The sequence below is a fragment of the Phalangium opilio genome, unplaced genomic scaffold (assembly GCF_054372755.1).
Source record: "Phalangium opilio isolate 3A_F unplaced genomic scaffold, DU_Popi_V2 ptg000024l_1, whole genome shotgun sequence".
Classification (NCBI taxonomy): domain Eukaryota; kingdom Metazoa; phylum Arthropoda; class Arachnida; order Opiliones; family Phalangiidae; genus Phalangium; species Phalangium opilio.
Window position 1 is genome coordinate 3,049,189 of NW_028324155.1, and position 12,063 is coordinate 3,061,251.

Genomic DNA, 12,063 nt, shown 5'->3' on the forward strand with positions numbered 1-12,063 from the left:
CCACCCCCACCTTTCACCCATTTTAAACTTACTCTCTATACAGGATGTTTCCCTGTTAAGTCTTCCATAAATTAAAGGCTTCAAACCAAGTGGAAAGCGTGAAAGAACATGTTGGTCTACAATTATTTCCTTGTTTTCAGGGGCCAATCACAATGTCTACGTCACTAAATGTTGTAGACTCCTTTGTTCTTTGACCCCAATTAAGAACACGCCAGTTAATTTATGGCAGACTTATTAGAAACACCCTGTCTAAGAGAGAGAGATGATCCTATTTTAATTTACATTATACACTTTAACGCAGTTCATCCTTTGCCTTTCTATCTCTCTTTCACTCTCTTTCGTATCCCCTTGCTCTCTCCGTCTCTCTCTCTCTCTCTCTCTCTCTCTCTCTCTCTCTCTCTCTCTCTCTCTCTCTCTCTCTCTCTCTCTCTCTCTCTCTCTCTCTCTCTCTCTCTCTCTCTCTCTCTCTCTCTCTCTCTCTCTCTCTCTCTCTCTCTCTCTCTCTCTCTCTCTCTCTCTCTCTCTCTCTCTCTCTCTCTCTGCAGGAGTATGTGTAGAGAGCACTAGTCTCCTTCGTCACGCGACTCTTGTTTGCTCCGTTATTTGATTCGAGAAAATTTTGGGGGCTGTGAGGTAATTATTAATTAGTCGCGAATTAGAAATTTTCGCTTTCCGGACCGATGCTGAATTATTCTTCAGGGGTATATGGGGTTAGAGAGTGAAAGAGAGAAACAAGGAATGGAGGTTTACCTTTTCGGACTCTCGACTCTATAGCTCGAACTATAAACCCTTCTTGATCCTTATAGAACTCTTATATTAACAATGTGTCGCCTCACCCCTCTCCTCATCCTTTCTACTCTTCCATCAACTCATTCCTTTTCGGGTAAATTCTAATATCAATACACCTTTCTCCCTACTCGATGGATATACTGTAGTTTTAGGAACCTGTCCCTTTCACTCTCTCCATCTCATCCCATACCAAATAAGAGAAAATTTCATTTTCAGTAAATTCTGCTAGCATTTTCTATTATAGCCTAGCTAGTTCCAGTTCCTATAGCTCTTCTGTAAAATTTTCGATTTGCAAAAGCTTTAATTTATTGGTTAGATTCAGTGGAGAAAGTTGGTGGGAAGAGAAAGGGGTAAGGGGGGCTTGGTTTTGGAATATGTTTGGATTTAACGGTTTGCTGTAAATTTAAATTTCTGTTTGATTTGTACCGGGCGATAAAATCCCTTTTTAATTATTAAGGAATCGTTTGCTTTCCGAAGCTTGGTATATATAGTGCAGCGTTATAGCTTTTACCATTACGTATGAAGGATTTTATCGCAAACGGGAGTGTATAGGAGTTTCAAAGGAATTAATCCCCAGTAATTCGATTGCAATTATTAAATAAATATTTATATATATATTTTTGTAAAACGATTACGGTCTGACTTTTCAATTGATTCAATTGCTCCCCGTAGATAATCAATTTGTATTTTACTTAATTGCGCCAGCCTCGTTTTTTTTTTATTTTTTCAATAGGGAAAAATAGACGTAAATTGGTTAATTTAGTAATAGTAGTTAACTGAAAATATCCGTAACTTTAGACGCGGTTTAATATGTTAATTATCGTCAACGAACTAAAAAACAACTTAAAAATTAGATATATTTTTATATTGTCCTTGTACATTTAAAAATCGTATTGCGAAATTTCGTTAATGATACGATTTTTTCTCCCCCCAAAAAGGTAGCCCTTGAAAAATCGTGTAAAATATAAAATATAAATATCGTAAGTTTTAAATTTTATATTATTATTCGAATAAGAGTCGTTAGTTTTCGATAATACCTTCGTAATAATATCCGTGTTGTAATAAATATGTACGCAAATTTTCCTCGTTTAAAAATCTGTAAAACAATAGACAATGCCATTTATATAATATCATCAAATAAATTTAGGGGAAAACTAGAAACAGTGTCAGTTGAGCGGCAGCCGATAACTTCTTATTTGTAATTACAGTTTTACGTTTTTGTCCGCGTGACGCTTTTGGTATGATTTTTTTATTTGTATTTTCTATTATTCGATTTCCCCTTAATTTTCTCTAATACGGAAATTACAATAAGTAATCAGTTTTTAATAATTTGTCTAGCGTGGAAACAGAGTCCTTAGTGCGAGACTAATCTCATAGTATAAATATATTGTATAAAAAGCGATATGTTTTAAACCAATCATAGACCGATTAATCATAATTTTTGATAGCTGCCCAATTCAAACGAATCTCTTAGGATAATATTATTTCTCTCTTTTTTTTTTCATTTATACCAATTCCGGTCGGTGTTGTAGGCGACAGTCTGTTTACCGGTCACTCATCGCGTGGGAGTGAGCATACCGGGGGGGGAGCCAATAATGGGGACGGGGATAGAAAATTTCTTTCATAATATTATAGGTCTACTATATAGATATATAAACCAAGGGCGGCTAACCTTGAGACCTTACGCTTGAGTCCCGACGCAGAACCGCGAAAAGTCAAGCCTGACTGAATCGAATTATTATTATTGCCTAAAATTTTGTCTCTCTCTCCCCGCCCCCCTTCTCCTTTCCTCTATCACCCTCTTAGTATTCTAGTACTTTGGATATTACTATTTCATTTTTTCATTGTATAATGACACGACCGACGTTTCTTCCGAATGATTTTGGTCACCCAATCTTACTCTATAGATAAGGGACTAATTTGACATAAGGAAAAATTCAAAGGGAGTGACCTTAATAGCGTACGTAACCTCGCGCTAATCAACTAAAATCTGATTTTTTTTATGATTTGTCTGTAATTTTTTTGTCTACTATGTTTTGAGTGAAACTTCATTCGTCTTAACTGTCTCTTTTATGTCATCTTCGGTATAAATGACGATTTTTTCCTCCTCTACAGATACCGTCCCCCTTTTTCTGTTTAAAGAGATAGTGTGGTTCAGTTCGAGAAGTTAGAGAACTGAGAGGGAAATGAAAATTCTCTGAATTCCATCTCTCTCTCTTTTTTTGCGCCTGCGCTTTAGGGGTTTTGTAGTATCCCCATTGTATGTCTCGATACTCTGGACTAAGAGGGAAAGAAAAGGGGTAGTAACTCTCCCTTCCATCTCTCTTTTTTGGTGCCTGCGCTGTAGGGGGTTTGTAGTATCCCATTGTATGTCTCGATACTCTGGACTAAGAGGGAAAGAAAAGGGGCAGGAACTCCCCTTTCCATCTCTTTTTTGGCGTCTGCGTTGTAGGGTTATTGTGTCATCTCTTCTCGATACTATTAGTTGCCTATACCATTGTCGATACTCATTTCTGATAATTCGAGAAAATACCTTGTAATTAAGGTGTTGACTTATTCTACATCTCTCTTTGCAAAACATTAGATTAAAACACACGCAATTTGATTTATCAATCCAGGTGTAACTATTTATTCCGCTAATAAGAATACGGTATCCCTTTAAGATGTTAATTTCGTCCTTGAATTCTAGAACCCCCTTTTTATGTCCAATATATAATTATTCGATTCCGTGTCGAACGCGGTAACCGGTGAACAGTAGGAGATAGATAAACGTTTTAGTCGAATAATAGTAATAGTACTGGCCCGTTGTCTTCATTTTATACAAATTTTATGTAAGTTACGTTTTTCCTTTGTATGTTTTGTTCAATCGGGAAAAGCCAGTTTTTACTCTAACCCCGGGGAAGAGTATACCGTTGCGTGTTCACTGGACATATTTTTGACAGCTATTTGACAGGGCTAAAGAAAAATGAAATTGTTTAAAATATCATCTTTCGATTGAATGATTTTTGACTTCCCTGGTTTCCTAGACCCCTATCGAGTCTGCATGCCTTAAAAAACGGTTGAGATTTCCTGTTCTGAGCTCTGGCAGTGGCATGGCATGGCATGGCAGACGGGCCTATAGGAAACGAACCAACGACATTCGAAACGCGAACTTGTACTTCAATTTTTTTCGATTGATTAAGAATTTAAGGCTAAGATAAAATTATTATTTTTAAGTCCGGGACGGCTCTCGAGGATATTAAAATTTATTCACGCGAAACTTTGATTTTTCATCTGCTTTTAAATTATAGAAAAGACATTTATAGAAGGGAATATTTACTGAAAACCAAAAATATGATCACGATACAAATCGATTTAAAACACCCTCTTAATACACGCGATCAGAAAAAATTAAGGTTTTTCGAGAGTTTTTCTTGATAGCTTAATTTTTTTGGTTCGCTTGGAATCATTTAATTATGTACTGCGTGCATGCTGTTTGAAGTCGGATACTAACAACAAAATGTCGTGGGAAATTGACATTCGAAGGAATTAGGCTTAGCAAGACAGATGCGTTGTTGGTTATATTTGTCTTACTAGCTGATAGAGTATGAAGTTGACTTTCGTTTCGTGTAATTGCAAACACAGCCTTTTTTCACGAGATTATTCAATTGTTTCGGGGTTTCGGACGCCCGCGTCTAGCCGAGGCTTAGCGTAATATTTAGCCCGATATAAATATAAGCGTTTAAAAGCAAAAGACCAGTGTTCTTCTCATTACGATTACGATAGTTTTTAGCGGCTTATTGTAGGGTTAACGGACTGGGCGGAGTTTTGCACGCCATATAGCCTCTGCAAGCGACGTGCTCACGATCTCTTCAGCCCTTTTTCAACCCCCTCCTCTGTATTTAACAGAGCTGCCCTATCCTTTCAAGCAACTCAACTATTACCACCACCACCACACAGTCAGCCGCCAAGAGGAGTTAGAAACTGAGCGAAAGAGAGAGAGAGCCGTTAAACGTTTGACCTCTGAACCCGAAATGTCATCGAGACGCCGTTTTAGCCTCCCCTTACCCCTAAAAACGAACGAATTAATGGGCGTACGCTGACACCTCGCGTTGAAAATATAGAAATCCTCACGTAGATCTAACCTCCCCTATCGCACGAAAAATACTGGCCCTTAGTCCAGGGGTTAGATTATTAAACCTCATAATTAGTGAAACAATTTTTCCTAACATCATTTATCTATCGAGTTATTCAAGACAAAAATAGTTTTACTTTATCTCCAATACCAAATTGTTATTTATATAATAATACCGACGAGACTTAATTACGAAACTATATTATTATATTATATAATTTTTATTAGAAAAAAGTTTGCTGAAAAATCAAATGTTTCGAAATTTTATTTTATTTTATTTTTTTTTTAACAAAAGAAAAAATGAAATTTGTCGAAACTGCAGCTTCCTGATTTAATAATTTTAAAAAGAAGGCGACGACTAGAAGCGTTTCTTATGATAAGAAAATTTACATGATAAATTGAGATGGGATTTTCTGAACAAAAAAACAAGCGATATAAAAATGCGGCGTGTATATACGTATCTTTTATCCATTTTTGTGTGTATGATATCAAAGTCCAAAACTTTCCCCTCCCGTTGCAGGCAAGATACTTCTCCTTCAAAATATAAATCCTTTCTAATAACATTGTTTTTTTGGTTTCCTAATATTTCTTTTACCCTACGCGCTTCAAAATTCAGCGAGAAAAGTATATTTTCGACACAAAAATCCATCCTTTACTTCCTCATCTTCCTTCCTTTTTCCCCCATCCTTCCTTATTTTAATATAAACCAGGATCCAAGGCTTTAGAAAAAGTAAAAAAAAAAAAAATGGTAGCAAAAAAACATCTTGCAAAGAAGTACAAATTATATTACCGATTGATGCTCGGTTTTCGCTATACCGCTTGGGGAATTTCCTTAAGGAAAAGATATACTTTTTTCCTCGCCCAAAATGAGCGCCAGGTAAAACTAAAAATGCCTTAGCTGTGTATATATAAACGACTTTAGGTTCATATAAAATCCCCCAAGAAAAAAAAAGAAAAAATTCTGAACCCAAGACGCGTTATATTTTTTTGCATAAACCTCAACTTTTTACTCCTCAGACTTTAATACAAAATCTATAATCAACCACACACAGTATAGTTGGTTGACTGAATTGGAGCCAACATTGTTTAAGGCGGGAATGAAGTCATTTCTCTCTTCAATCCATCCTTATTTCCCGCCTTTTTCCTCCATTACATCATAGAAAGGACAGAAAAGTGTAGATATATAGTAGATACCCCTTTTCGAAGCCACGCGGGGATGAAGTTAGGTGGGTTAGGGATGGGGATGTTGCTCGGGATGAATTTACATCCCTGGTAAAAGATAGAGAGGAGAGAGAGAAAAAAATCTTTCCGCCTTCCTTTCGGTATACGTCCGTAATCTTGTTAACAATCGGACGAGATCAAACTTTTGAGCCTTAAGGAAAGCCTCTTCCATACATGTTCTATGGAAGATCTTGAGGTATGATGCCAGTCTACTCCTATATATGCATATATATATGTGTTTGGCGTTTCGTATACAGCGCCTCTTTCGTCAACATCGGGAATTATATACTTTTTAGTAAAGATACTCCTAAGAAGATGATCCACCGTCCGTCCGTTGTGGTATAACCCTTAATATCTGGTGCCTAGCGAACCAGATGCCAAGGAGAAAAGTTAGTCATTATAGGAAAAGATGAGAAGTTTTTGGAGATGGGGAGTGGGAAAAGAAAAAAAGAAAAATTGAGCGAAAACATGTAGGAGTATAATTTAATTTTAGAATCTAAAATATTCTAAACCCATCTTTTTTTCTTACACTGAGGCAAAGTTTGTGTGTGTGTCTACACACATATATATATATAGTTATACCCCCCTTATTGTAAATAAAACCAGAGTTATTTAATACCCTGTACCAGGGATTTAATATTTTCTATTTTCTACCACGCCCCAAATTTTTGAAAAAAGGGGGGTGGGTTGCAGAAAAACGGGTTGATTTTTGGTAATAATTGGAAAAGGGATGCTGAGGTTTACTCAGTAATTCTTTTCCCATTTTCTTCTGTATGTCTTATGGAATTTTGGTTGGGATGGAGTATACAGTTTTTTGTTTGTGGAAACCGTAATACTTTTAAAAGGGGATGGATATTGGTGAAGGACTTTAAAAAAGAGGGAGAAGAAAGTATCTTATAAAAGTAATGAAGTTTTAGTAAAAAAGCTGGGACGTTAATTATACAAGGTTGATGTGTTCATTGATGTAAGACGTTTTATTTTTTTATTTTTACTATTATCACGTCAAAGAGAAAGGGGTGCTTTGCTTGAGTTGGGTGAAATTTTGTATCTAATTTATGTATATTTTTTAACGTTAACCCTTGCCTATTTTGTTCCGCTTGAATTAATCAGGCCAAGGTGCAATATTTATAGACGTTTTAAAGAAAAAAAACCATATTGATTGCCAACTATAATTAAATTATTTCAATAATTGTCAAATTTAACGAGCGTAAATAGGTTTATTTCTTTTCACCCTCATTTATCGAGGGGTAACAATTTTTTTTTTATTTATTGGCTTGCGTGTTTTTAATTCGGACGGTGTGGTTGTTTTTTTCTTCTTAATTTCTTCAGATCCGTTGCCATTTTTGGAAACCTGCCATGTGGCCCTTCAAAAAGCTGTTCGGGCCCAAGACCTCGAAATTGAAAACAAGCAACTACGGGAAACGTTGAACGAATACAACGAGGAGTTTAAAGAGGTCAGAAATCAAGGTAAGAAGAATTTAATTGCGGTTTTTTTTTCTTCTTTACAATGTCAAATCTTAAATAATTCGTAATGTAGTGATAGAGAAACCCGTGCATTTAAAAGATAACCTTTCGCGTTTGAGTAGGGTTGCCACAAGTTAGGGAAAACCTGGAAAAAATCAGGGGCATTTCAAAATATGCCAAAAAGGTCAGGGAAAAGTTGGGGAATTTCAAAATGGGCCAAAAAGGTTAGGGAATTTGCTTGAAGTGGCTAAAATATCTCGGTTCAACCACCCACCTCAGTGATGTTTTAAACGCCGTTTTAGGGACACCAAAATCGTAAAATTTCTTGGTAACTCTGTTAAGTGTTAAGAATCTAAATATTTTTTACCGACAATTTCGACATTTGTCTGAATTTGTTTGTTATATGAAAGTGTACTGGTAAATACCCTGATTCTACGACGGTATAGTTAATTATAGTGTAAATCCCAAACCGCATAAGCATTCGTGTTATACATAAAACGTAAAGGTTTAAATCCACACAACTACGAAACTACACTCGGTATACTTCCTATAATTTACTCTCTCTCTCTCACGAACAAATGATGACTAAAGGTTTGCGTGAGGATTCCGTGATGTGAACGTGTATTTTTAAAGAATTGCGCATACATTGTTTATTCGATGTTTTAGGTCTCGTAGTCCTTGCAGTCCTCTAGCGCGCGTAGGCTCCTTTACCTAGTATAATACACGCGAATTTTTAATGCCCACGTGGACCGTTGAATTAATGACTTTTTGATCCATACCCGCAGTGTACGTATAGCGCTGAAAAACAGCTATAGTTGTAATATTTAATGGATACCCTTCAATGAAAAGAATCCTGGCAACGTTATAGGCCTCCTAGACTCGTGTAGTGTAGTGTCTAAACCGCGAAGATCGTCTTGTACAATCGAGTTGTCGTCGCCGCCGCGTTTTAAATGTGAACGCGACCCGGAAAAAAGAAATATCTAAAAAACAATCATGAGTCAATACGTTTACAAGTAAGCCATTAAAAATATATTATTCGATAAAAAAATTTTTTTTTTTTTTTGGTTTTCCGAACTCACGAAATATCTTTCATTGCCTTGGCGCATTTTTTGGTTTTTCCGCGTAGACCGGATTACCGTCCCAGATTGATTAGTAATAGATTATAGGTCTTGAAAAAATAACGCATAAAATATATGAGTGAAAGCTTAAAGAAAAATTACTCTTACACTTATTTTCCTAGTAAAGCGGAAGGACAGTCACTGTTTTTTATTTTAAAAATTTTTGATGATTTTTTTATATCAAATTCCCAAAGTCGGTGCATGCATGTCTCTAATCTATAAATTTTTCGTAATGGCGGATACGCGATAAATTGTGCTAAATTGTAAATTAAATTTTAAGCCTTGCATTTCGGATCAATGAGGTTAGAATTAGGGTTAGATTAAGCAAGTCGAATTCGAGGTAGGAGACACTAAAATTTCAACATGCTCATTTGCCGTAAATGAATTGCTATTAGGTACCCCATAGAGTTACAGATCAGGGAAAACCTGGAAAAGTCAGGGAATATCAAAATGGAAAAAAAGGTCAGGGAAAAGTTAGGGAATTTGAGTCTGAAAATTTCGTTACAATCCTGATTTATAATAGTATTGTTTTCATCGGAGTTCGCTGTACCTACGCGGTTATGCATGTAAAACGTCGGTAAAAAAGATAAATGCGGACGCAAAGTGTCTATTCCCTCGGTTACAATTTTAAAACTTTGTCGCTATATAACATTAATGGCATTAGCGAGGAGCTAAAATCCATGTATTTTTTTTTATTATTGTTGTTGATTGCCATCGGTGCGGAAATGCGTCCTTGACACTTTTTCTGGTCTCCCATACGCGTTTTTCCTTTCCCAAGCCGTTCAATTGGTCGCGGATGATGTCTCGCTCGATACCAAATAATATAATTCATTTTTATAACTTAATTTAATTAAATTAAATTGATGAAATCGTTTAAAAAAATTGCAGTGGAACTTGCGAATTTAGGACGAATATTTTTTTCTCGTAAAACAGTACCGTGGATGTATGAGTAAAGCTAGATAGAAAGATGAAAAATAGTGTATATGCCCTTTCGATTCAGCATCCGAGTCAGCGTTTATCTGAAATTATGACGTGTGACGAAACATCTGTAAAGAGTGTCAATATGTAACTCGTCAAGTTCGCAAATCTTTATTTTAGTAGCAAGTATTTTTACTTTTGCACGCCATCAATAGATGGCGTTCAAAAGTTATATTTTTATAAACGGAAGACTTAAAGCCCGTCGAGCACGCTCGGGTGTCAATAGAAATATACGGGCCCACGAGAGGGAAACGATGAAAAATTCCCCAGTGGAATACCGGCTTTGTTGCGCTGAAGTTTTGGTGTGACCAAGTCTCTGATACGCATGCGCGAGCTTTTATAAAAAAATATCTCTTGAAATTGGGTTTTACAACTAGGCTCGTGGTATGGTGGTTAGAGCCGTTGCCTTTTGCGCGGTAGAACCATGGGTCGCAGTTCGAATCCACACGAGGAAACATTTTTTTTTTTTAAGTTTTATTTTAATTAAGGATGTTTTGAGACGAAATTCATCTTAAAATAACGAGGAAAAAGTTTAAAAGTTTTAACTAAAGTAAATCTATTATTATTACAGGACTAAGCGCGCTATCTCAGGGAAGGCAGTCAAGGTGTATTTGGGCACCACGCATAGATGTCGCTTTTCAAAACCTCAAATCTCAAAAATCCCCGCGAATTTTTAAAACCAGCAAAACTTTGAGATTGAGGAATTAGCTTAGATGATTGAAAATTACGAATTATTAGAATCTTATTGAATTGTTTGCACTTCTAAATAGAAATAAAATAAGATCGTATTTTAAAAATATAAATAAAATAAGATCGTATTTTAAAAATATAAATAAAATAAGATCGTATTTTAAAAATATAAATAAAATAGCGTCGCATATTAAAAATATAAATAAATTAGCATCTTAATTTAAAACTAGTACTATAATAGTGTCACATTTCAAAAATATAGATAAAATAGTGTCACATTTTAAAAATATAAATAAAATAGTGCCACATTTTAACAATATAAATAAAATTGTGCAGCAACATTTTAACAATATAAATAAAATTGTGCAGCAACATTTTAAAAATATGAATAAAATAGTGCCACATTTAAAAAAAATAAAATAGTGCCATATTTTAAAAATATAAATAAAATATTGCCACATTTTAAAAATATAAATAAAATATTGCCACATTTTAAAAATGTAAATAAAATATTGCCACATTTTAAAAATATAAATAAAATATTGCCACATTTTAAAAATATAAATAAAATATTGCCACATTTTAAAAATGTAAATAAAATATTGCCACATTTTAAAAATAGGAATAAAATGGAGTCATATTTTAAAAATAGGAATATAATAGAGTCATATTTTAAAAATAGGAATAAAATAGAGTCATATTTTGAAAATAGGAATAAAATTGTTCACATTTTAAAAATAGGAATATTATTGTTTTAATGTGGCACTATATTATTACTAGTTTTAAAATGTTTTAAAATAATCTGAATCAGTTTTGTTTGACTTAAGTAATAAAAATTACTGTTCTGTTTTAACATTCCGGTTTTTAAGGTGAGATAAAAAATATTAGGCCTGTATTAATAATGTTGGCGAGGCTTGAATACTGGGCGCGTGGTATATCGGTGAGAGGTATTGAGTTTTGCACGGCAGAACCATGGGTCGCAAGTTCGATTCCACACGAGAAAATAATTTTTTTTTTACGTTTTATTTTAATTAAAGATGTTTCGGGACGAAATTCATCTTAAGATAATAAGGAAAAATTTGAAAATTATAACTTAAGTAAATTTATTGAAAGATTGCGCTGTTAAAGAATTCGCAACGAGGGGCTACTCACTCACTTCTATTCTTGCGTTACACTATTAGAATAATAATAGAAGTAAAAAAATTGACGTTAGAATTACGGGTAATCGTTTTAGCATAGTTACGGCTATTCACGTAAATTTTCTATACGCCTTTTAAGTTCGGTACGATGTGGCTACTATTATGAGTCCATCCCTGGGCCATTTTTTGATAGTAATAATAGTAATTCGACAGTTGCCGTGCAAAAGTATTCTGTGCCCAGCCGGGCACATCTTGTTTTTTATTTGTGATGGGTGAGGATATAGTTTTACTCTGGCCGCAGCATCCGGATCTATTAGAGGATATTGAAATTCGTTCCTCTTTAAAAAAATGTACAGTTGAAAACACGAAGGACATATCCTTAATGAAATTTAAAGTAATAGATACAACACTTCAGAAATTATTTGATAGATCAGTTTATATATCCTTGATAGTGAAGTATAATAATTTATGCGCGTATTTTTCGATGTAAAAACATTTTAGACTTATAAGGAATTATTTTTTTTTTAATATTATTTATTTAAATTTTTAA

The 12,063-nt window shown here is 34.7% G+C and overlaps 1 protein-coding gene across 6 annotated transcripts in view; it reads left to right on the forward strand.

The window, feature by feature from the left end:
• Nucleotides 1-12,063, forward strand: part of ct (homeobox protein, cut) — a 368,988-nt gene that overhangs the window by 249,012 nt on the left and 107,913 nt on the right. For all 6 annotated transcript variants that reach the window (XM_089867871.1, XM_089867875.1, XM_089867872.1 and 3 more), the window contains exon 4: nucleotides 7,454-7,591. In XM_089867871.1, coding sequence (XP_089723997.1) covers nucleotides 7,454-7,591 — 138 coding nt within the window. The remainder of the gene's footprint in view (nucleotides 1-7,453; nucleotides 7,592-12,063) is intronic.